General features: G+C 45.7%; 1 protein-coding gene and 1 long non-coding RNA gene across 4 annotated transcripts; one reads left to right on the top strand and one right to left on the bottom strand.

The window, feature by feature from the left end:
* Positions 1-90: 90 nt before the first annotated feature.
* On the bottom strand, positions 91-1,960 carry LOC124856611. Its single transcript, XR_007035378.1, has 3 exons — positions 1,576-1,960; positions 1,320-1,442; positions 91-613 (listed from the first exon to the last, which is right to left on the bottom strand). It is a non-coding gene; the product is annotated as an uncharacterized LOC124856611 (long non-coding RNA).
* ralgapb (Ral GTPase activating protein non-catalytic subunit beta) lies at positions 717-25,086 on the top strand. Of its 3 annotated transcripts, none has more exons than XM_047347226.1 (32): positions 717-887; positions 1,619-1,786; positions 4,636-4,838; positions 5,361-5,527; positions 5,607-5,781; positions 8,558-8,689; positions 8,755-8,900; positions 13,296-13,340; positions 13,467-13,514; positions 13,604-13,743; positions 13,981-14,149; positions 14,245-14,374; positions 14,469-14,627; positions 16,977-17,091; positions 17,180-17,315; positions 17,387-17,457; positions 17,848-17,902; positions 17,985-18,115; positions 18,277-18,459; positions 18,688-18,836; positions 18,986-19,143; positions 19,268-19,368; positions 20,312-20,473; positions 20,653-20,838; positions 20,919-21,077; positions 21,748-21,865; positions 21,941-22,060; positions 22,191-22,261; positions 22,378-22,477; positions 22,980-23,034; positions 23,239-23,378; positions 23,835-25,086. In XM_047347226.1, exons 2-32 carry the CDS (start codon positions 1,640-1,642, stop codon positions 24,002-24,004), a joined length of 4,041 nt encoding a protein of 1,346 aa, XP_047203182.1. In that variant the 5' UTR covers positions 717-887; positions 1,619-1,639; the 3' UTR covers positions 24,005-25,086. The 3 variants fall into 3 exon arrangements, with proteins under 3 accessions (XP_047203182.1, XP_047203178.1, XP_047203181.1); XM_047347222.1 differs by having other exon boundaries at positions 22,188-22,261; XM_047347225.1 differs by lacking the exon at positions 717-887 and having other exon boundaries at positions 1,301-1,786; positions 22,188-22,261.
* Positions 25,087-26,106: the final 1,020 nt, after the last annotated feature.

The following is a 26,106-nucleotide window of genomic DNA, read 5'->3' as shown; positions in this document are numbered from 1 at the left end:
TCTTATCGGAGCCATTTGTAGTTTTTTTTTTTTTTTGGTGTTTGGTCATAGTTTGGGTCTGTCTTATTTAGTTTTGATAATTCTGTTTGGTTTAAATGTGAATTGACACTTTGACCTATATTTTACTCCACCACTGGTGGCAGTGTGGGGGAAATATATTTATGTCTCAGGGTTAGAGGGCATCGGGTGTTGGGGTGTGTGAAGGTCATACGGTTTTTTACCGCTCTCTGTTGCATACTGGTTTGGCTTCATCATATCCACATATTGACCATAATTGCCACCTTTTTGCATGCTGCCATAAACTGCCACCCTGGATTTTGGATTTCATTCAATACTCAGCTTGTATTTAATAAATTGGACAATTGGAACCTGCCACTTTAAGGAACAATAACTTAAAAACAGCTGATTAATCAGCAGATGTTTCAGGTGTTCTTGTCTGAACCTTCTCTGTCATTCACCTGTGAGCCTGGAAACAAAGTTGAATTTACCTGCAAACAATCATGTGGAAGTCCTTAGTCCTCCCAGAACAAGGGTTTAAACTTGAGCTCCACCTCAGAAAAGAACATGAGGAGGTGGATCAGCCAGCTGGATCAACCTGCTGCCACAATCTGACCTGGAAAAACATAAATGTAAATGTTTGCGGTAATCAGTGGAAGCTGGTGGTGGCTGGAGGTCAGCTTGTCTCAGAGCTTCAGGTGCCATCAGTGGAGAGGGAACAACCAGCAGATGAACACTTATTGTTGACTATAAACACCTGCAGCCTGTCAGTCAGTGCTCAGGGAGAACAGGAATCCTTCTTCTTAGGTCAGCGTTTTGACCTTCAGAGGCAGGTTTAGCTGATTGTTTGAGCCGATCTGAGAGAACAGCACGGCGACTCACCTGTGCAGGTAAGGTTTGTTCTACAGTCACATGTTTAAACTACCTACATATAATCTCTGCTTCAGTTGCTGAGTTTATCAGAACCAGAGCAATTGATTCCTTCATCAGGTCCGTTTAGTCTGCCCTGTCCGGGTGTATGTGTTCAGACTGGCTTCAGCTGGCTTCCTGTAGCTACTTCTACAGTACATTGATTGCTACAGTCCTCTAATACATGCAGTAGTGATTACCTTCAGTAGTACTCTGATTACTAGTAGAGTACTATGATTACTACAGACTGAACAGTGTGACGGTGACTCTCTGAAACTGATGGACAAACTGAGCATGTGCAGTCTCCATCATGTATGTAATAAACGGTGTGTGTGTGTAGATCCATCCATGTTACTGTGACTCAGTTCACCTTTTTAGCCGTCACCTGTTGAGTGAATCTGTTTGTAGCTCACCTGTTCTAGGTGTTGTAATCCGTCTATGTTCTCTCACTGATTCATCTGAGCCTTCTTAACACCTCACAGAAGGAAGGACTGCTCATGTTGGACTCTCAGTAATTCAGGAAGCAGAGACTCGGGCTGTATCACCACACACAGAACCAGCAAAGTGGATCAACCACAGACAGTTGACCCACAAACTACTAAGTTCATAACTTTGAGCTGCAGATGGTCACAGAATTCTGGGATGTTTGAGATAAAATAATTCATTTACTCTCAGTGAATGACTTTCACTGTGATGGACCTGTCTGTTCCAGGTGAGCTGTGGTTGGCTGGCAATGGACCAATCTCTGAAGGGCCATGTAAGTGTGCTCAGCTGTTTCCCGTCATCTGTGGGCAGGGATGTTGTTATTGCCGTGGTGAAGCCCTTGGCAGCAGGCCTCGGAAACCCCAGTACCCGCATACTGCTATGTACTGACCGACAGGTAAACAGGTGTACCTCTGAACTCGAATTAGCTGATCCATCCCTCTGATCAGTTTTGATTCAACTAAAATGAGAATTTGAACGCCATCTTCATCGTTGCTGTGTAACCGTGTCACCATGGTAACAGGTGTGTTCTGTAACTGTGAAATTGTGGCAACTGGTAACAACAACCTGTAAATGTTTACAATAAAAACATAATTCAGTCAACCTTTAGCTACTAAAGGTTTCCGTCCAGATGAAGCTGGAATTACCTGAGAACATGAAACGGAGATCAAATACTTATCACTGATCAATCTCTGATCCGTGACTTTATATTCAGTCTAGTGATATGATGGTAAACGTTCTGGAGTGTGTTTCGTGTTTCATCCAGGTTCTCTGGCTGCGAGGGGAATAAACTTGTGCCATCAGAAACTGAATTTGAATTGCTCTGACTGAATTAGTATTTGCGTAATTTGAAATTAAATGCATTGGTTTGAAAATAAATTTCACTAAACTGAATTCATTTACTTTTAAAATGTATTTCGTTGTATTAAAAATTCAGTTTGTCTACTTTCACTTTCAGGTCTGAAATTCAATTTCAGTTCCAAAATTCAGTTTTTTGGGTCACACATCCGGGTGCTTGAAGCCACAGATGAATAAAACACAGATTGATCAATTTACGTTTCACGACAGGTTAAACTTCCTTTACGGCATGTTGAGCTGGAACAGCGCAGCTACCTGAGCTTAGCTGATGTTATTCACCAGGTCAAATGAGCGTCTATAAGAAGCGTCATGTAAACAACAGATGGTCAAACGGCAACATTTATGCTACCTGTAGCTATTAGCTAAACATGCCAGATTAGCATAGCGGTGTTACGTTGGTCTACGTTTCTCTTGCCCTTACCTCCATGTAACTTCTGTTGCCTAGCAACCGTGTTAGCGTGAAGCACAGAGGTGTGAAGCTGAACAAATGGAGCCTGAAGGTTAATAAGCTGTCTGCACTGTAAATAACTATTTACCCTTTTACATACAAAGGGCAGCCCTGCTGGAGTCCAGCATGCACCGGGAACAGGTCCGACTTAGTACCAGCAATGTGGACCAAACTCCTGCTCCGCTTGTACAGAGACCGGTTGGCCCCTAGTAAAGGGCCCCCGATTCCATACTCCTGGAGCACCCCCCACAGGGCATCACGAGGGACACAGTCGAATGCCTTCTCCAGGTCCACAAAACACATGTGGACCGGTTGGGCAAACTCCCATGAACCCTCGAGTACCCTGTTGTATATAATCCTATTTTGTTTAAAATGTCCTTGTTTTTTGATCTTGTTCATTATTCATCCATTTAAAATGTTCAAAATAATTTTTGTGTTCATATATATAAAAATTTAACACTGTATACAAAATACATTGATGACAAATAACATTTGTTTAATTTATTTGTAAAGCTTTTAACAACTTAAACACTAACATTAACTTTAGGAACAAAGTTTAAATCAGTTTATTTGTAGAGCTTACTACTACTGATAATTGTACTCATTGTCTTCCACTTATCCGGGACCGGGTCGCGGGAGCAGCAAACTCAGCAGAGACGCCCAGATGTCCCTCTCCCCAGACACCTCCTCCAGTTCCTCCATGGGGAGCCCAAGGCGTTCCCAGGCCAGCCGAGAGACATAGTCCCTCCAGTGTGTCCTGGGCCGTCCCCTGGGCATCCTCCCGGTGGGACGTGCCTGGAACACCTCCCGAGGAAGGCGTCCAGGAGGCATCCGGTATAGAAGCCCGAGCCACCTCAACTGGCTCCTCTCGATGTGGAGGAGCAGCGGCTCTACTCCGAGCTCCTCACCCTATCTCTAAGGGAGTGCCCGGCCACCCTACGGAGGAAGCTCATTTCAGCCGCTTGTATCCGGGATCTCGTTCTTTCGGTCATGACCCAAAGTTCATGGCCATAGGTGAGGGTAGGAACATAGACCAACCGGTAAATGGACAGCTTCGCTTTTCAGCTCAGCTCTCTCTTTACCACAATGAACCGGCACAGCGCCCCCATTACTGCGGCAGCTGCACCGATCTGTCTGTCGATCTCCCGCTCCATTCTCCCCCTATTGTTGGAACACACACTCCAGTCACCCTTCTTATGAAGGGGGACCACCACCCCAGTCTGCCAGTCCAGAGGCACTGTCCTGGACCGCCACGCAATGTTGAAAGGGCGTGTCAACCATGACAGCCCCACAACTTCAGCCTGGGTGATGAAAGAGTCTCCTCAATGCTGCGTGATGGCAGTATTGAGGAGATCCTCGAAGTACTCCTTCCACCGCCTGATAATGTTCCCCGTTGAGGTCAGCAGCTCCCCACCCCCACTTTAAACAGTGTTGGTTAGGCACTGCTTCCCCCTCCTGAGGTGCCAGATGGTTTGCCAGAATCGCTTCCTGGCCGACCACTAGGCCTACTCCTTGGCCTCACCAAACTCCTCCCAGGCCTGTGTTTTTGCCCCTGGCACTGCCCGGGCCGCGGCACGCTTGGCCTCATGGTACCGGTCAGCTGCCTCAGGAGACCCACAAGCCAACAACAGCCAAAAGGACTCCTTCTTCAGCTTGACAGCATCCTTTACTGCCAGTGTCCACCACTGGGTTCGGGGATTGCTGCCCCGACAGGCACTGCAGACCTTACGGCCACAGCTACTGGCAGCAGTATCGACAATGGATGCGTAGAACGTGGTCCACTCGGACCCCATGTCTCCAACCCCTCGGTCAGGGATGTATTTCAAATTACGCAAATACAGTCTGAGCAATTCAAATTCAGTTTTATTCCTATAGGTTTCCATCCACAGCCCAGAGCTCTGTCGGTTAAATTGCAGGTGTCTCTTCATATTTATCTTCAGGTGAAGTGGACCATGGAAGTCCTCTGTTATGGTCTTAGTCTGCCATTAGACAGAAACACTGTCAAACTCTGTGTGGACGTTTACACTGATTGGATGATGGCCTTGGTGTCCCAACCAAGCTCCACCCCTTTACCGATCAGCAGAGACCCCAACCTGTACGTCCAGAGGATCCTTCGACATCTTTACATCCTCTTCCTGCCCAGGTACTCGATCTCATCTGAACCTGAAGCCAAACCTAGAACTAAACCAGAACATATACCTGAAGTAAAGATGTGAGGCTGAGATCTGGACCTAATCCAGAACCCTAGTCTTAAAACTATAAAGTTCATCCTGAATCCCGACCTGAACCTAAACCTAAGGCCAAGACCTAAATGTAGAACATTTAGCTGAAACCTCAGACTAAAAATCCAATCTAGATATTACCTCAGCGTTGAACCCAGAACAAACCCTACACTAATAACCAGACCTAAATATAAACCAGCCAAGAAAACAACCTCTAGATTACATCAGTTTGCACAATGTGTTGAAGATTCTATTTTCATTCTGCTGAGGTGGTGATACCTGTCAGGCTTAAACTGGTTTCAGATGACATTCTGGTCAGATTGAGATTGTTTATCTTGGTTCTGTTACATTCAGATGGACAGTAGAATGTGTTTTATGGTACTGACTCAACTGTTTTCTTTTTAATTCAACAGCTAAAATATTTTTTTGTCCCGTCCTCTCAGGTCAGACCAGGTGAGTCCGTTCTACCTGTCTATCTGTCAGCAGGTGCTGGGTTCTGTCCAGTCTCTGGCCAGAGAGACTTCAGTGATGAGCAGAGAAACTTGGGAGACTCTGCTGCATTTCCTGCTGCGTATCAACCACATCATACTGGCCCCGCCCGCTCCTGCAGGTAAGACAAAGTACCTGCTCTTTATATGTCATTGTTCAGTTTTCTGTCAGTTTCATCTGTCCATCTCAACTGTGTACAGGAGGCATATCGGACCTGTTCGTGGTGGTCCTCCTAGATGTGTGGCTGCAGGCGTGTTCTCGCTGTTTTCCGTCCCGCTCATTGTGGCAGACGTTCAGACAGATGTTTAGCAGCTGGAGACATCAGCCTGTTGTGGTGGAGCAGTGGAGTCGAGTCGCTGCAGCATTAACCTCCAGGTCCATTTCCAGCCTCAGGGTCTTATTCACACTTGCCACTTTTGGTCCGCTTTAAACGGACCAGAGTTCGTTTCCCTCCTTGGTCCGGATCTTTTGTGCAGGTGTGAATACATTCAAGCGAACCCTGGTCCGGAACAAACAACCGGACCAAGACCCACTTTTTGACGGACTCTGGTGCGGTTCGCTTATGGTCTGAATACAAACTGGCCCCGATCCGAACCAACTGCAGAAAACATACGTCTCTTTGGACTTAATAAGCCACCGTAGCCGGTAGCAAAGGTGTTTGTTATACTCAAATCATACCTGGCCAGCTGATTGTTGCAACACCGGGCATGTGAGACCAGGCATGCAGAGCACACAGTCTTCTTCGGCGTTCAGCACGTATTCTTCAACGGTGTTCCAAACTTATAAATAGAACGCCTCAAAGTCTGTGTTGAATGAGCTGCTCTTCAGCCTCACAATAATATTGCAGCTGTAATAACGGCATAAATATGCAGAACAGAGGAGCTGCACGCAGCTCGTCTACAAATGTTTTACTAAATTTCCGGGTCTGTGCTCTGTCCCGCCCCCGTCATTTCTGTCCAATGGGAACAACGATCATCACCCGCGTGTCTTTGTTTACCAGTAATAGTTTACTTGCAAAAAGTACAATGTGAAAACAAAGCGCACCAAATGAAAAAAATAAAGTTTGCTTTTGGTCCGGACCAAACAAGCGGACCAAAGGACTTTCCTGGTGTGAATACACCCTTACTGTGTCATGTTGGTTATGCTGCGTTGTTGAAGTTTTTGAGGCCCAACACTGTGTTGGATGAGTGTTGGATCTGTCCTGGATCATGTTGGTTCTGTAGTGGATCTGTGTGAAACTATAAAAACAGGTAGATGTTACTGAATACACCTCAACAAGTCTCAGTTTGGATTTAAAAGCACTCAGTGAAATAAATTCAGTTGGTTTCCAGGTCTTCAGTAAAAGTTCAAGAAGAACAAAAACCTTTTTACCCAATCACAGTGATGCTTGAAGAAGCAGCAGATTATGTGAGCCACAAGTATAAGAGTCACGAGTTCCCTCAGCAGAAGTCCAAGCATTGCCTTTTAAATGAAGCTTTAATCAATGGCAGTTCCTTTTGGTGGCCAGACCAGGTTATCCCACCCATCAAACACAATATGGTGTGTTGTAGTGAACCTCAGAGAAGAGAAGTAGACTAGGTCAATCATCTGAAGACATTGTGAAGAAGCAGTCATGCACAAGATCTCCATAGTCCAACAATGACCAAACATGCAGCAACAAGTTGTTTTTTGCTATTTTTGAAAAACACAATTTGTTTTGAAAATAAAAACCCAACATTAACTTCATCCTTTTCACAAGATTTACCAGATGGAGCCTACAAGTGAGGAAGTCATCAACCAAGATGCCCAGGTGATCATGTGTGTGAACAAACATTTCATCTTCCTGGAGCCGAGCATCGAGGGGGTCTACTGTGGCCTCCTGGAACTGGACAAACACGTTAATTTAGTCTTGATATATGACTGTATTGAAAACAAGTTTCAAATTAAGTAAGGAACAACAGTTCACTGGCCTGAGCAGGAGTTGATACAGTGCAAAAAATAACTGTGTCATCTGTATAAAAATGCTAATTTCCATCAGATACCTTCTGTCCCAACTCATTTATATAAATTATGAATGGAAGATGGCCTGATATAGATCCCTGCTGCACCCCTTGTGGACTGGTACAAAGTCAGAACGCAGATCATGGTATTTAAGGCAGGTGTCCTATTACTGAGATAGTTAGTGAACCAAGCAACAGCATACTTCAAAAAAACTGGATTTGAAGCCTGGCTTTCAAAACTTCATGATCTACAGTGTCAGACACTTTTCACGAATCAACAAAAGAGCCGGGCAGCAACAAGAGTTTTGTTAGCCACCTTCATTGCAGCTGTGCTGGTTTCTGTGCCTGACTGAGAAGTAGAGATGTTAGAACTGCAAGATTAAAAATTATTTTACTCACAAGAACTTTTAAGAATTTCTGCTAGTACTGACAAATTTGATATTTATCTATAGTTAGTTAAGATCACTGGATCACCACCCTTTAATAAGCGGAAAACAAGGCTGATTTCCGCACTGAAGGAGTTTTCCTGTTTTCCTCCAATCTGAAGAGGGCAAACCACCCTTTTCCAATCAAGAACCTCGGACTTTGAGCGGCTGATCCTCATCCCCGCCAAGAGACAAGATCCACTGGTCCCCAAACCAGACCCCCTCTGGCCCTTGGCTGCGCCTGAAAATCTTGTCCATGAAAGTTATGAACAGGTGACAAAGAGAAGCCCTGCTGGAGTCCAACATGGACCGGGAACAGGTCCGACTTAGTACCGGCAATGCGGACCAAACTCCTGCTCTGCTTGTACAAAGACCGGATGGCTCCTAATGAAGGGCCCCCGACTCGGTACTCCTGGAGCGCCCTCCACAGAGCATCATGAGGGACATGATTGAATGCCTTCTCCTGGTCTGCAAAACACATGTGGACCGGTTGGGCAAACTCCCATGAACCCATAGAGGTAGAATGTAAAAATCCTGTATCAGGGATAAAATTCCTGAAAATAAAAATAGCTAAAACTGACAAACACCAAGCAGACAAAGGAAATGCCGCCACCTGTATTGGATCAATGTTGGTTCTGTGCTGGATCAGTGTTGGTTCTATATTGGATCAGTGTTGGGTCTTTATTGGATCAGTGTTGGTTCTGTATTGGATCAGTGTGCTGAGGCTGTATCTTTCTATCCTCTCAGGCTGCTTCCTAAGATGTTTGGACCATCCTTTCCTCACTTCAAAGTTCCAGATGAAGATTCAGCTCTGGTTCCTGCAAACATGGAAGATGAACGTGTCTCTCACACTTGGTTCAAGTTCCTACACATGTTCAGGTAACTGGTTCATGTTCCTCACTCTGGTTCTACTGGAAACGTGATGAGTCTTCTATTTTCTGCAGTAACCCAGTGGACCTGATTCGCCCAGCAGTCAGTTCCTCTATGTCCTCCTCCCAGGACGAAGTGTTTGAAAGAGAAGACAGTCAGCTGCCAGGAATCTTCTTCAGAGCCATGAGAGGAGTCAGTGAACTGGTCGACGCCTTCCTCGGTACAGCAGCTTCAACAGAAACGGAACTCACACAGAATTCAAATCAGTCGTATTTCTATAGCACCAATTCACAACACATGTCGTCTCAAGGTGCTTTACAAAGTCAATTCAATCTAATCATCCAGATTCCAAGTCAGCTTCAATTATTCCAATTAATCCTAACTATCAAACAGTTCAGTCAGATTCAGTTTATTATTCAAATTGGTTGAAAAGTTTTGGTAAGGTGTTTTTGGTAAGTTTTTGGTAAGGTGGCAACTCAGGGAGGGGCTGCCACCTTATGTGGTATGGGTGGCGGCCGAAGGCGGGGAGCTTGGCGGTCTGATCCAAAGCTGCAGAAGCTGGCTCTTGGAACATGGAATGTCTCCTCTCTGGTGGGGAAGGAGCCTGAGTTGGTGTGCGAGATAGAGAGGTTCCGGCTAGAAATCGTCGGGCTCACCTCGACTCACGGCTCTGGCTCTGGAACCAGTCTTTTTGAGATGGGTTGGACACTCTTCCACTCTGGAGTTGCCCCTGGTGAGAGGTGCCGAGGTGGGGTGGGCATACTTGTTGCCCCCCTTCTTGTCGCCTGTACGTCGGGGTTTACCCCGGTGAACGAGAGGGTAGCCTCCCTCGTGAGACCTGGAGGGGTGTGGTTGGGAGGAATAGCTCTCCCGTCCTGAACCCGAGTGGTGTTTTGTTATTGGACTTCTGTGCTCGTCATGGATTATCCATAACTAACACCGTGTTCAAGAATAAGGTAGTCCATATGTGCTCTTGGCACCAGGACACCCTAGGCCGCAGTTTAATGATCAACTTTGTTGTCGTGTCATCTGGTCTGCGGCCGCATGTCTTGGACACTCAGGTGAAGAGGGGAGCGGAGCTTTCCACTGACCACTACCTGGTGGTGAGCTGGCTCCGATGGTGGGGGAGGATGCCGGTCAGACCTGGATGACCCGAACAAATCTTGAGGTTTTGCTGGGAACGCCTAGCAGAGTCTCACGTGAGATGGAGCTTCAACTCCCACCTCTGGGAGAGCTTCAAACATGTTCCAGGGGAGGTGGGGGGCATTGAGTCTGGGTGGGCCATGTTCTGCACCTCCAATGCCGAGGTGGCTTACCAGAGCTGTAGTCACGAGGTTGTTGTTGCCTGTCGTGACCGCAATCCTTGAACCTGCTGGTGGACACTGGCAGTGAGGGATGCTGTCAGGCTGAAGGAGTCCTATCGGGTCTTTTTGGCCTGTGGGACTCCAGAAGCAGCTGATGTCCCACAGTCCAAGCAGCATGTGGTCTGGATGGTTGCTGAGGCAAAAACCCGGGCGTGGGAGGAGTTCGGAGAGACCACGTAAAATGACTTCCGTACGGCTTCGGGGTGATTCTGGTCCACCATCCGGCGTCTTGGGGGGAAGAGGTACACCACCAACACTGTTTACAGTGGGGAGGGTGTGCTGCTGACCTCAACTCTGGACGTTGTGTGTCGGTGGGCGGACTACTTGGAAGAACTCCTCAATCCCACCGGCACGTCTTCCACTGAGGAAGCGGACCCTAGGGACCTTGGGGCGGGCTCTCCAATTTCTGGTGCTAAGGTTACCGAGATGATTAAAAAGCTCCTAGGTGGTAAGGCCCTGGGGGTGGATGATGAGATTCGCCCGGAGTTCCTTAAGGCTCTGGATGTTGTAGGGTTGTGTTGGTTAACACAACTCTGCAGCATCGCATGGACATCGGTTGCAGTTCCACTGGATTGGCAGACCGGGGTGGAGGTCCCCCTATTCAAAAAGGGGGACTGTAGACTGTGTTCCAACTATAAGTCACACTCTTAAGCCTCCTTGGTAAAGTCTATTCGGGGGTTTTGGAGAGGAGGGTCCATCGGATAGTAGAACTTTGGATTCAGGAAGAGCAGTGTGGTTTTCGTCCTGGCCGTGGAACACTGGACCACCTCTACACACTCAGCAGAGTCCGGGAAAGTTCATGGGAGTTCGCCCAACCAGTCTACATGTGCTTTGTGGACTTGGAGAAGGCGTTCGACCGTGTCCGTCTGGGAATCTTGTGGGGGGTACTCGGGAGTATGGGGTACCAGGCCCTTTGATATGGGCTGTTAGTCCCTGTACGACCGGTGTCAGAGCTTGGTCCACATTGCCGGCAGTAAGTCGGACTTGTTTCCGGTGAGGGTTGGACTCTGCCAAGATTGCCCTTTGTCACCGATTCTGTTCATAACTTTTATGGACAGAATTTCTAGGTGCAGCCAAGGTGTTGAGGGGATCCGTTTTGGTGGCGGTAGGATTGCATCTCTGCTTTTTGCGGATGATATGGTCTTACTGGTTTCATCAGCTTGTGATCTACAGCTCTCACTGGAGCAGTTTGCAGCCGAGTGTGAAGCGGCCGGGATGAGAATTAGTGCCTCCAAGTCCGAGGCCATGGTCTTATGTCAGAAAAGGGTAGAGTGCCTTCTCCGGGTTGGGGGAGAGGTCCTGCCTCAAGTGGAGGAGTTCAAGTCTCTTGGGCACTTGTTCACGAATGAGGGAAAACTGGAGCGGGAGATCAATAGACGGATCGGTGCTGCATCAGCAGTGATGCATGCGCTGTACCGGTCTGTCGTGGTGAAGAGAGAGCTGAGGCAGAATGCGAAGCTCTCGATTTACCGGTCGATCTACGTTCCTACCCTCATCTATGGTCATGAGCTTTGGGTCATGACCTAAATCAAACGAGATCACGGATAAAAGCAGCCAAAATTAGTTTCCTCTGTATGGGTGTCTGGACTCTCCCTTAGAGATAGGGTGAGAAAGCTTGGTCATCAGGGAGGGACTCAGAGTAGAGCCGGTGCTTCTCCAGTCGAGAGGAGCTAGTTGAGTTGGCTCGGGCATCTGGTTAGGCTGCCTCCTGGACGCCTCCCTGGGGAGGTGTTCCTGGCACGTCGCACCGGAAGGAGGCCCAGAGGAAGACCCAGGGCAGGTTGGAGGTACTACAGGTCCTTCTCAAAATATTAGCATATTGTGATAAAGTTCATTATTTTCCATAATGTAATGATGAAAATTTAACATTCATATATTTTAGATTCATTGCACACTAACTGAAATATTTCAGGTCTTTTATTGTCTTAATACGGATGATTTTGGCATACAGCTCATGAAAACCCAAAATTCCTATCTCACAAAATAAGCATATTATTAAAAGGGTCTCTAAACGAGCTATGAACTTAATCATCTGAATCAACGAGTTAACTCTAAACACCTGCAAAAGATTCCTGAGGACTTTAAAACTCCCAGCCTGGTTCATCACTCAAAACCCCAATCATGGGTAAGACTGCCGACCTGACTGCTGTCCAGAAGGCCACTATTGACACCCTCAAGCAAGAGGGTAAGACACAGAAAGAAATTTCTGAACGAATAGGCTGTTCCCAGAGTGCTGTATCAAGGCACCTCAGTGGGAAGTCTGTGGGAAGGAAAAAGTGTGGTAGAAAACGCTGCACAATGAGAAGAGGTGACCGGACCCTGAGGAAGATTGTGGAGAAGGGCCGATTCCAGACCTTGGGGGACCTGCGGAAGCAGTGGACTGAGTCTGGAGTAGAAACATCCAGAGCCACCGTGCACAGGCGTGTGCAGGAAATGGGCTACAGGTGCCGCATTCCCCAGACCTGAGCTACAGAGAAGCAGCACTGGACTGTTGCTCAGTGGTCCAAAGTACTTTTTTCGGATGAAAGCAAATTCTGCATGTCATTCGGAAATCAAGGTGCCAGACTCTGGAGGAAGACAGGGGAGAAGGAAATGCCAAAATGCCAGAAGTCCAGTGTCAAGTACCCACAGTCAGTGATGGTCTGGGGTGCCGTGTCAGTTGCTGGTGTTGGTCCACTGTGTTTTATCAAGGGCAGGGTCAATGCAGCTAGCTATCAGGAGATTTTGGAGCACTTCATGCTTCCATCTGCTGAAAAGCTTTATGGAGATGAAGATTTCATTTTTCAGCACGACCTGGCACCTGCTCACAGTGTCAAAACCACTGGTAAATGGTTTACTGACCATGGTATCACTGTGCTCAATTGGCCTGCCAACTCTCCTGACCTGAACCCCATAGAGAATCTGTGGGATATTGTGAAGAGAACGTTGAGAGACTCAAGACCCAACACTCTGGATGAGCTAAAGGCCGCTATCGAAGCATCCTGGGCCTCCATAAGACCTCAGCAGTGCCACAGGCTGATTGCCTCCATGCCACGACGCATATGGTGTATCTAAGAAGGAAGGGAATGACCATGGACGTTTCTGGACTTTTGGGGATTATTTTCAGATTTACCATCTTCACAAATGTATGTAGAGGGAACACGTCTGTTGGTCTTCAGTTTGAGAAGTCCAGTTATAATGAACGAGTTCTTATTTAACCAGAAAAACACTGCTTCCGATGTTTTGATGTGATTGTTTCTGTGTTTCTGCAGGACTCACGGCAGCAACTCATTTCAGAGACAGAGTACCTTCTCTGGGTAAACACAGCTTCATCAGTCCACTTACCTTCCACATCAGACATTTCTCTATGGGTTCTGGAGAGCTGGTTCGGGTTACTGTGGTCTTGTATGTGGAGCTGATTTTTGTTCCTCTCTTCCCTCCAGGATTCTCTGGAAGCAGAGGTCTGTTCAGAGACCGCCTCCCTCTGTATGGTAAACTCTGTCAGCTTTCAGGTTCAGATTGTTGGAGTCAGTCTGCAGTGAATAAAACTCTGCGATCCAACCTGCTTTCTTCTCCACAGGGTTCTCACGGCCTCGTTCTGGGACTGCCCCACCCACACCTGTGAACTTTCCAAGTGTACCCGATGCCCCGCCCTCTAAAAGCTCCTCACCACCACACAAACGACAGCTAAGGGCAGAACATGTGCCCAAATTATCATCGGTACCACAGAGTTTTCTGAGCTTCTATTTTTTTTCACCTGTCCAGGTAGATGATTATATTGGTTCAGGTAAACAACCCTATAGGTACAGTGTCCTAGTACACAGATGTTCCCCTCACCTTTCTAGGCTAATAAACCTTTTACCTGTTCAGATAAATGATCTTGTAGGGCCAGGTGTTTGTTTCTGATGGATTACTTTGATGTTGGAACTTACTGGCCTCCATTTCCTACCTTCTCAGACATCTTCACCCCCCCATCATTGGATGTCTTCCTCCCCTCTACCCCCTTCCTCTCTACCTCTGAGCTCATCAGCCCACCCTCTGAGGTGTGCCATGGATTCCCTCCTGCACTTGTTTGGCTCCTGGCTGTTTGATGCTGCTGGGACAACCTCCGTGTCTGATCGGTCCTGTTAGTACAGTCTGTCCTGCAGAATATGCTCCTACTGCATACTATACTCTGATGTACCCTGGAAGCAGCTGACCTGTAACACCTGTCATCAACAGGTAAACGGACTGATGTCACTGTAATGTCAGAGCAATGGGCAGCAGGGAGAGCAGAGGCCTGTGGGACGCTCTGTAGGATTTTTACGTGCAAGAAGACGGCAGAAAACATTCAGTCTATCTACTTGTCTAGGTAACTGTCCACCTGTCCAATTAACTGTCTGGCCAAGTGTTCAGGTAACTGTCTGTCTCATGGTTTCCCTGCTGTTCCTGGTCCCTTCTGTCAGGTTCTACCTGATTCTCCTGCACAGCCTCCAGGAGGTGTGTCCTCCTGTAGCAGTCTCTATCCTGCTGAACTCCACCTGTCTGTTTTGCTGCGACCTAAGAGGAGTCAACCTGCTGCTGCCGTCCTTCCTCTCCGTCCTGGAGATGGTGCTGCTCGACAGGTACCAACACCTCAGTGACAGAACAGGAACGGGTTGGACCTCTGATCAGATCTGGTTAATTTTACAAACTGAGACTTGCACTGTTCATACTATGTTTACATAAACGTTAGGATCTAATATTTGTATGTGGATCAGGTTTGGACCTCATTTCAAACCAAATCTGATTCTTTCAATTCAATTCAATTCAGTTTTATTTATATAACGCCAATTCACAACACATGTTGCCTCAAGGCACTTCACAACAGTCAGGTTCATACATTCCAATTAATCCTAACCATTGAACAGTTCAGTCAAATTCAGTTATTTATTCAAAATGGATAAAAAGTTTTTCTATCTAAGAAAACCCAGCAGATTGCATCCAGTCAGTGACTTGCAGCATTCACTCCTCCTGGATGAGCATGTAGAGACAGTGGACAGTCACTGGCGTTGACTTTGCAGCAATCCCTCATACTGAGCATGCATGTAGCGACAGTGGAGAGGAAAAACTCCCTTTTAACAGGAAGAAACCTCCAGCAGAACCAGAACCAGGCTCAGTGTGAGCGGCCATCTGCCACGACCGACTGGAGGTTTGAGAGAACAGAGCAGAGACACAAAGAGAACAAAGAAGCACTGATCCAGGAGTACTTTCTATGGGAAGGAAAAGTAAATGTTAATGGATGTAGCTCCTTTAGTCGTTTCATCTAGAAAGAAAGAACAGATAAACTCTGAGCCAGTTTTCAAGGTTAGAGTCTGAAAGAGAGCACATAGAGTTAGTTACAGTAGAAGCTCAGTCAGTAGCCATGTCTAGGAGAGAGAAAGAAAGGGCCATGTGGATCATCGGTAGAAGGTGAGCCTTAAGTTGTTGCCAGCAGAAGCTCGGACAATGCCCCTCTCCAGAAAGGTGTCACAGGTAGACACAGAGTCAGGCCAGGTGTAGCTTCTAGGAAGAGAAAAGAGAGAACAAAGTTAAAAGCTGAAATAACAGGAAATAATGCAAAATTGGAGAGTAGTATGAGAATGTAGCGAAGAGGGTGAAAGTGGTCCTCCAGCAGCCTAAGCCTATAGCAGCATAACTACACAGATAGTTTCAGTTCAGATTATTTAGTTAAACGGCGCTTATTTACAACAATGTCGTCTCAAGGAACCCCACAAAGGGTCCCATTGATGGTCATTGTTATACTAAAAACCACAAGGATTGGGATACCTCTCTCTGTCAGACTGATTATAACCATTGGAAAAGAGAAGGAGGTCATACAGGTAGCAGAAATGGAGGGTGTGTTTGCACCTCAACCATAACTGAGCCAGTTTAGGCTAAACCTGACTCCCCCTTACTCCAACCAACAGGGAGGGAGGAAGGCTCCCTCCCAGATAAACTAAGCCACTCTAACTATAAGCTTTATCAAAAAGGAAAGTTTTAAGCCTAGCCTTAAAAGTAGACAGGGTGTCTGCCTCACGGACTAAAACTGGGAGCTGGTTCCACAGGAGAGGAGCCTGATAACTAAAGGATCTGCCTCCCACTCTACTTCTAGAGACTCTAGGAACCACCAGTAAACCTGCAGTCTGAGAACAAAGTGCTCTGTTAGGAACATATGGACCAATCAGATCTCTGATGTATGATGGAGCTAGATCATTAAGGGCTTTATATGTGAGGAGGAGAATTTTAAATTATATTCTGGATTTAACAGGGAGCCAATGAAGGGAAGCTAAAATAGGAGAAATATGATCTCTCTTTTTAATTTTCATCAGAACTCTTGCTGCAGCATTCTTTATGTGCCTGACAGAGTCAGTCAGGTCTCCTTGTTCTTGATCATCAGTAAACCGTGACCTCCTCCCTCTTTACCTGAACCAAGATAGAAACCGGATCCAGTGTTTACACACAAAAAATGAAACAAACAGCTTATAATGAACCTGGAAGACCTTATACAGCTGTTTACATCTGATCCACCTGATCACTTGGGGGATGCTGATCTCAGAGGGGGCAGATACCTGCATAGAGGAAATACAACAAAGGGGAGCAGAGCATCATGGGAAAAATGTCTACAGTGACTGACAGCTGGACCAACCAGAACCCTCAGGTCTAGAACAGATGACAGGGACTTAAATCTGGATTTAATTTAAACCACTTTAAATACTGAAGTAGTGACTTCCAGATGCTCCGGTGTTCTGGTGTTTATTTTGCCATCTCTGGGCTCCTGTAGAGAGGTGAGCAGGTTAGATTCTTTGGAATAAATATCTCACTCTGAAGGGAACAAAAAATGGTTGTGACTGCGTTTTAAATCCAGAGCAGACTTAAAAACATGTGACTGATGCAGCAGAAGCTCTATCCATTGACCATCAGGTAACTTCTTGCCACTGCTTTCTGTACTACAGGGATCTGGTCCAGTTTAAGGGCCTCGTCAGTCCCGTGGATTTAAGGCGCTCTTCTATCTTCATCCTGCTGTCTCTGATGCCCCTCCCCCAGCAGCTTGGATCTGTCCAATTGCAGGTAACTCCTCCCCCTCCAGCCAGTAACCACAGCAACATACGAGCAGGTCTGACTCACCATCACACCAACTTTACCTGTGTTTGTGCAGGACTCTATGGACATGATGATGAGCTCTGATGATGCATTAGCAGGTCATTTGCTATCTTATAAGCCCCGCCTCCTCAGCCTTCTGATTGGAGCTTTACAGACAGAGACCACCACCTTCAACATCCAGCTGCTCCTGGGTCAGTTCCTGCTTGCTGATCTACTCCATGGCTTTATTTCATGGAGTTTAATCACTTTTCCGTTTCTTCAGCCGCCGTTTTGAATGTAGTCCATGACTTGGCTGCAGCGGAGGCCCCTACCATCTCACCTGAACCTGCTGAGGTAATTTCTTAGAGTCCCTGGTTATTTCTGTTTTTTCTGAGTGATGTAATCAACACATTAAGTTGTTTTTTAAATTTATTTCATATAAACTTTGTTTATAATTTTGTTTAGAATTTATGCTACACTTACATATCTTAACCTGAAGACGCAGAACCAGCAGTCTTTAACATGGTGTCTGAGAAACGGTAGAACATTGGTCCTTTAACTAACTCCAGATTTTCATCATCCAAGACCCCAGGCTGAAGTTTGTTGGGGGATCCAGATTCTCTGACCCCAGATACTTCAGTGTTTTACCAAACATGTCGGCATATAAATTCATTTTCAGGAGATTCAGTTGAAAAGTGTTGATCTGATCATCATAACAGTGAGGGTCATCCGTTTTCTTTTCAGAAAACTGAGGCCCATTATGGGGCAACCAGTGGAACCAATACAACCAGGACAACAAGTAAAGCATAATAAATAATTTTCCTTAAAGTTTTGGCATTTTTATGCTTTCAATATTATGTGTATGTTGCCATGGTAACCAGCTATCCAGTCAGAAGCAGCGATCCTTTGGGTTCACGTTGTTCGTCTACTGGCTCAGCGTCTGACGTCTCAGTGGAGAAAAGACTCAGCGATTTGTCTGTCCACACTGGAAGTACTGGGAGGCCTGGCCAAGGTACACACACACACAGGCAAAATGAAACTGGCTTCAGTCCAGTTTTTTTTTTTATTTGTGAAATGGTATCAAAGGTGTAGGACGCTGAGGATCTTGGAAACACATTGATTAATTGAGTTCTGACCCAGATCAGTCTGCAGCTCTGCTCTGTGGTGCTGCAGGTGGAGGTCCAGGTGGAGGACTTGGAGAGGCGCCGTGCTGTCAGTTCTGTCTGCACCTACATTGTGTTCCAGTGTAGTCGTCCTCCTCCACTTCACTCCAGGGACCTGCACTCCATCATTGTCGCAGCTTTCTGCTGCCTGAACATCTGGCTGAGCCAGCACCCAGTTCTGCTGCACGAGCAGGTACCTGACGTGAAGGTAACACAGGTTCTAAACATTTTCTAAGCCAACACAAACCCTTGCTCCTCCACCAGGTAAGTGAACTAAAGGTATCAAAGTTGTGAGCAGGTTCTGAGTCAGTATAACAGCAACAGGTTACTGCTCTGGAGGTCCTGCAGGTAACACAAACAGGTACCTCAACAGGTTCCTGTTCTGCTGGTAACCGTCTCTGTCCCATCTGTCTGCCATCAGGAGTGTCTGTTAGAGGTTCTGGAGATCGTAGAGTTGGGAATCTCAGGCAGCAAGTCCAGACAAGACCAGAAAGTGGCATGGAAGGAGGATAAAGAGCTGAACCCCGTCTCTCTGAGGGTGAAGGAGGCGGCTGAGGCAACACTGAGCTGGTGGGTTGAATGAAGGTCTGATCCAGGACTAGACCAGACATGATCCATGTCTCCTCAGTCTCAGAGGGTTCATTTTAAACACAATTTTGTCTTTCAGATCTAGTTCTGATTTTATTCACTTGTTGTAACCACAGCTGGTTCTGTTCCAGTATCATGCAGGTTTCAGGAGCATGCACATGTCTACATGGGTCTCTCAGAGAGGACATTCTGATGTTGAATGACAGCACCCTGAAGAAGTCCAGATATTTTGTGCTGGAAGGTTCTGTGATCCTGGCCATGTATGAGCCAAAACCAGGACCTGATCAGGGTAAATCCAGAACCAGAGAAAGAAACTCTGACCAGAACCACAGACCTCTCCAACACATCCTGTAAACACATCTGCAGACATCTTGCATAATGTTTTTTATTGATGGTTTTGGTCTTGTTAACAGACCCATGTCCGTCTTTGCTGGTGGTCTTTAGAGGACCATCAGGACATCACAGCTGGTCTCTACAGCTCCACCTGCTGCCCAAAGATGGACAAGCAAAACAGGTAAACTGCTCCAGTATCTCATGGTGTGTGCAGAGACTCATTCAACCTGATGGTGGAGCTGTATCACAGCACAGATACAGTTTATTTGCAAGGTAGTTGGTCTGGTTCTGATTTAGAGTCTGTTAGTCTGTCAGAGAGTCTGCAGAACAAACACTAAGGGTGTATTCACTACAGGAAAGTCCTTTGGTCCGCTTGTTTGGTCCAGACCAAAAGCAAACTTTATTTTTTCCATTTGGTGCTGTTTGTTTTCACATTGTACTTTTTGTAAGTGAACTATTACTTGTAAACAAAGCCATGCGGGTGACGATCATTGTTCCCATTGGACAGAAATGACGGAGGCGGGACAGAGCACAGACCCGGACATTTAGGAAAACATCTGTAGACGTGCTGCGTTCAGCTCCTCTGTTCTGCATATTTATGCCGTTATTACAGCTGTAATATTATTGTGAGGCTCAAGAGCAGCTCATTCAACACAGACTTTGAGACGTTTCATTTATAATATTGGAACCCTGTCGGAGAATGCGTGCTGAACGCCGACGTTCTCTACGTGCAACAAGCCTGTAGCGTTGCTAAGCAACACACAGCTTATCAGGTAGGATTACCTTACAACACACACCTTTGCTACCGGCTACGGTGGCGTTTTATGTCCAAAGAGACGTACGCTTTTTGTAGTTGGTTCAGATCGGGGCCGGTTTGTATTCAGACCATAAGCGAACTGCACCAGAGTCCGTTTGGAAGCGGACCGAGACCCACTTTTTGAGGTGGTCTCGGTCCGTTTGTTTGGTCCGGACCAGGGTTCGCTTGAGTGTATTCACACCTGCACGAAAGGCCCAGACCAAGGAGGGAAACGAACTCTGGTCCGTTTAAAGCGGACCAATAGAGGCAAGTGTGAATACAGCCTAAAATGGTCTTCAGGTGACTTTTTGTCTCATTTCTTCATTAGACTCAGAGAACTCTGATCCCAGAACAACAGCGTTCAGTAGCTGAAGATTTTGAAAAGAAATGTGCCATCAACCATCAGCAGGTTCCTAAAAACATGGAGAGAATTCCTTCAGTTAGAGCGGATCAGAGTATCCCCGCTCTGAACAACACTGGAACTGCTGAGGTAAGACCAGAACCACACCCTGGAATCTACATGGGGGTTAGGATGCATTTTAGGTGTTCATGGGTGTAACAGATCAAGGATAGGTGTGTTTCAGATAGGGACATGTATGTGTCAAGTGTTTCTCAGGTGTTACAGCTCAGGAGAGAGGTGTGTCTCAGGTGTGGACATCTATACTTTAGGTACAGCAGCAGTTGATGCATCTGCAAGCAACCTTGAAGACTCAGCAGCATATTGAAGCTCGGCCTCAGCTGAGAGGCCATTCAGTCGCTATGGTGACTTGCAGACCACCTCCTCCAGTCAGCTGTTTCCAAGTGACGAGACTCTTCCTATCCCACCTGGGTTTGCTGACTCCTGAGAGTGTAAAGGTACCGTAGACATCAGGACAGGACTCATTTTGTCTAACTTACCTGTGCATCACTCACCTATGTGTCTCACCTTTCTGTAGGATCCAGGTATCAACAGTGTCCAGACTGGGCTCTTGTTTCTGGACTCTTCTCTTCCAGGTTTCTCAGAGAACCTGAGACATTTGGACCAGCTTCCGTCCAGAAATAGTGATTATGCCTTTGTATTCTACATGAGAGCAGGACAGAGGAAACCCAGAGAGGTATTCCTCACCTATCTTACCTGTCCACCTAAACCATCTGCTGTTGGGTCTGCCTGTCCTCGTTTCTTTTACTTGGTTCCGAGTTCGGCTGTCCTGTCTTTATCACCTGTCTAGCTGGTAACAATGCTGCATTTCATTTACCTCGGAACCCGAACCTGGGAAGTTGGAGTAACGTCATCTCTGAGTTGATAGCGTACTAGTTTCCCACTTGTCTAAATGTCAGAAAAAACAAGGACGCTCGTATTGTTCATTGCTCGTCTATGGTCACTATGACCACTGTTTCAACAATACATATTGACAATAACACTGTTCTACATGGTTTGTTTTGCAAATAAACAATGATGAAACATCTCGTCTTATAAATACTGACAAGTAGTACGTCTACGACTGACAAAATGTAACGTAAATAATAAAAAAATTGCTAAAAACAGTCAAAACAACATTTTACTGTTGTTGCCAGGAGCAGCCATTTTGAAATCCTAAATGATGAATTGGAGTTGCTTCCTCTTTGCAAGTAGGATGTCCTAATAGGCGTTCCACCCAGAAACTCTGAAACCTCCATTTCCCAGTACTACTGGAACGCAGCATGAGTCTCCACGTCCTGTGTGTTTTACTGGTCCATATGTCTTACCTGGTTCAGAGCCTGCTTGTCCTCTCCATCTCCTTGCAGATTTTGGGGAATGTAGAGAAGCAGACCAGTGTCAACGATCATTTCCTGGACTTCCTGTCGTCTCTTGGTTGGCCTGAAGAAGTGGGGCGGATTCAGGTGGACAGAGCCAGTCGTTCAGGTGAGCTCTCTGCTTGATAAAGGTTTTGGTGTCAGCATTCTGTAGTTACCAGACCAGTCGGTGCCTGTTTTCCAGAATTCCCGGCTGTTTTGGGTGACAGCGGAGGCAGCGTGTTTGATGGACGGAGGTTCGTCCTGAAGTTTGCAGACGCTTTAACGCAGATTACCTTCATTGTTCCTTCATCGAATACCTACAGTCAGTGATGATGTCACTCTGATATAACAGCCAGTAACCAATAACAGCCAAGATAATAATCAACACTGTGAGTTATTTGTACATAAAAGCAGATATGTGACCAGTTTTAAAATCTTCATTTTCAAAGCAGCTGATTGGCTGAAGAGTTATGAGGAGGTGGGGCAAGCCACTGTTTCATCATCCAACCAGAGACGATCTGAGGTCAGACCAGACTCTGCATCCACCTACTGTGTATTTGGAAAAATTAAAGCTGTTTTCTGTCTTCACTTCTCTGTCTCACCTGTCTCTACCTTTCCCTCACCTGTGTGTTTGTTCAGACCCGGCCATCAGAAGACATCAGGTCCTGTCATGGTGTCTCATTTTTCAACTCTGACTCAAAGCTGCTGATCATTTGGGTCGAACGCTTCGAGGACATTGGTAAGCAAACAAGATGTGAACCACAACTAACTAACTAACATCAGGTCATCAGGCAGTGAACAATAAGGTATTAATAATCCTTTGCGGGTTTTTTGTGGCTGTGTTTTGACTGCAGTGAGTCGCAGAAAGAAAATAAATGAATTAAAATTGGCTTAATCATTAAATTAAATATTTTTTAGATCAATCACCATAACTTGGACAAGAACTGAATTCACTTGCAGACTTCACAAACTTTACCTGAAGAAACAGGATATTATTTTGATGACACTATATTATTCAGAGGCGGCCTCTGGTGGCTGTTGGAGGTATTGCATATCAACGTCCTCCCACGTTAGCCTTCTTAGAACCAGGTAACTGAGAAGCTCTGCCCATCTTTTATTTAATAACATCAGTGGTTCGAACCATTGTTCTGTAAACCAAGGGATCCGACCACGTCTCTTCTATAAAATTAAAGACCCTGCAGAATTAACTGGTCAATCTTCTTCTGATCTTTGTGTTTCAGAGAAGTTTCCTGTGAGTGAACTGCTGTTAGAGACAAGAGCGCAGACAAAGACAAGGTACATCTCAAACGTTCTGATTCAGTTTATCAGGTTCAGACTTAAGAAAAAGGGTCAGTATTTCTAATCTGTCTATTTGAAGTTCTGTATCTCTGTGAAGATCGATGATGTTCTACTTCAGTCAGTTCAGCTCAGAAGTCAACATTGCCGTCCAGTGCTGGATCTAAAGATACGTCCAGATCTAACTGTCCATCTGTTTCTTAGTTCATCCAGCATCCAACTGATCTTCATCCATCCTTTGAAAACGGGACTGTACAGGATATGTTTCCATGGAAACACCTCTATCAAGTTTGGACTTGTTGTCCCATTGATGAATGGGATTGTGACCAGCAGGAGGTCTCTGGGTAAGGACCTCTGTGCCTCTGACTAAAATTAATTCAGACATTTCCATGAAAACAAGTCTAAAACGTAAGTAGCAGTTAGTGAGACTGCAGAACCCTGACCCGGGTCTGACAGCGTAACCCTCAGCTGTAACCTGTCAGGATGGACTCTGGTTTGGTCTTCAGGAACAATAAGGTTGCTAAGAGCAGAAGAAGCAACAGTCTACACCAGTAGAGATCTAGAACAGATTTAAAGGAGCTCCAATAAAGACAGATAGCGAGAACCTACTGTATAGAACCAAAGGGGAGGGGGCGGGTTTACCTACATCCATAGAAACAGGATCAGGTCTGATCAGCAGCTGGTTGTTTGGTTCTTCTAAAGATCTGTTAGATGTTAGACAACATCTCAGTTATACTTGTCTTTCCATATACCTGTCTCTTTCTGCCCACTTGTTTTACCCATCTGTCTCACGTCCTCAGGATTCCTGGTCACTGAGATGGTCTCTAACTGCTGTCATCGTTGTCGGTTGGACAGTGACTCCGCCCCTCCGCCTCACGTCAGAAGGAAAAACCTGATCAATGATATCGTCCTTTCTTACAAGAGCTGCTGCTCAGAACCTGCCTTCTACTCTGCCCTGTTCCATATTTGATCTGTTACTATGGTAACCAGGTGTTTAATTTTCAGGAAACAGCATCAGAATGGGTCAGACCAACCAATCAGAGAGCAGAGAATTAAAAGGAAAATAATAGAAATTATTTAGTTAATCAAAATGAAAGGATACACCAACTGATGAGGTCAGCTGTGGCTTTATAACCAGTGTGGAGAGCTACAGGTAGAACAGGGCTTCGTATTTCTGGTTTCTGATAAGATCTGTCAGCTAAAGCAGTTAATTCAACCAAACCCATTCATCTCTGAATTAAGGTCCAGTTCAAGAGAGTCACATCCAGTCTGATCGAGTGTGATCCGCTTCATATGGGTCTGATCCAGTTTGAGTGCTGATACATATCAGTGTGTGGAACTGCTGCAGATATTCTCTGTCAGAACCTAAGTTGTGAGCAGTTGGAACAGTTTCTACCTGAAGATCAGGAAAAGTCCAAACCATTTACTGAGCACTAGGAACAAAATGTGATGTAACATGGTGTTGGAAACCCGGTCCAATCACAGCTATAGGCCAAATCCATAACCTAGTACCAGTTTATCTGTTAATCAGTCACATCCTTGATCTACTGAATAATAAACATCAGGTCAAAGTCTGGTCCTGGTGGGGTCCAGTTCAGCTCTAAAATTCCCTCTTTGATCATTCTCAGATCAAAAACCCAAACATCAGGTGTTCAACTGAGTGTTGTGAGGACTTCTGTCACAGAACCATCCAGAACTTCTTGTTTAGTTGTTATAAGTACCTCTGAGGAACCAGGGAGTCCTTTGGTTAGAACTCCTGTTCCTCCTGCTAGGATGAAGGTGTCTGATCCATGAATCAGAACAATACAACATTTTAATTTCACTCATACTGTAACCAGTTAAAAGTCCAACATTAAGTTCAGTTTTATCAACTGGTGGTTTGATTTTCAACACACTGAGTTCATTTTTCTCTGCTCTGTTCTGATCTTCTGGTTTATTCAGAGATTCAAGTTTGCTGTTTCCTCATCTATAATCTGAGATGCTCTCTGTGTTCCTCAAGACCTCAGTTTGCTGTTCAGTCATTTCCATTCAGAATAAAGACCTTTTATCATCTCCTGTTGTTCTGTGAAAGAGTTTAATTCTGATTTAGTTTGTATAAAATTGATTATTAGTTATTAGTTTGGTACCTGGGAAGGAGCAGGAAAATAAAACCACAGTCTGCAGAAAAGCTTAAATAGTGACAGATTTGATTTAATTTTTATTCTTTAAAAACTCCTCCCTGAGCACTGTTATTGTCCTCTATGCCCCTATTAGGTCAGATAAGGTCAATTTTGAATTTTCTGCAACCTGGTTCTCTAAGGAGCTGCGCCGGATGAAAACAGCCAGCCGAGTCCTGGAACGTTGTTAGCTACACTCTGGACTCACAGTGCACAAGCTTGCTTTCCGTGATCATCAGTAGGGTTACGCCAAACTCAGGAAAGATGTGCGCTCTAAATTCTAATCCAACCTCATTAATAAAATGCTGGAAACCCCAAGCAGCTTTTTTCAGCAACATACTCTGTTGAAACCACAGCTGCCTCCTACAATACAAAAACTGAGGAGTAATGAAACCGTCTTACTTTTTCAGATCAAATATTAGCAAGATCCACTCCCCCTTATAGGTTTCTCTACTGTGTCTCCTGCCTTGGAACCTTCATCTGGGACTATGCCATCTTTCCCAGTGTTCACTGACAACTACAGTGAGGAAATCCTCCAGGCAATAAAAGCTTCATCATGCATCTTAGACCCCATTCCAATGGCTTTGTTGAAATCTTCACCCACTTTGTTAATCTCTCTCTTCAATCTGGGTGAGTTACAACTGTGCTGAAAACAGCCATCATTCACCCTGTAGTCCGGATCCAAATGACCTTGTGAACTATGGGCCCATTTCCAACCTTACTTTTTTGTCCACGGTCCTCGAGAAAGTTGTTTCCTCTCAGCTCCAACTTCATCTCAAGAATAAAAGTTTCAGTCAGGCTTTCTTTCAGGACATAGCATAGAGACCACTTTGCTTAGGGTGACAAATGACTTGCCGATAGCAGCTGATGTTGGGGCACCATCAATCCTCATTCTCCTCGATCTGTCAGATGCTTT

This window comes from Girardinichthys multiradiatus, chromosome 20, assembly GCF_021462225.1.
Source record: "Girardinichthys multiradiatus isolate DD_20200921_A chromosome 20, DD_fGirMul_XY1, whole genome shotgun sequence".
Classification (NCBI taxonomy): domain Eukaryota; kingdom Metazoa; phylum Chordata; class Actinopteri; order Cyprinodontiformes; family Goodeidae; genus Girardinichthys; species Girardinichthys multiradiatus.
This window is presented reverse-complemented; position numbering and strand designations above follow the sequence as displayed.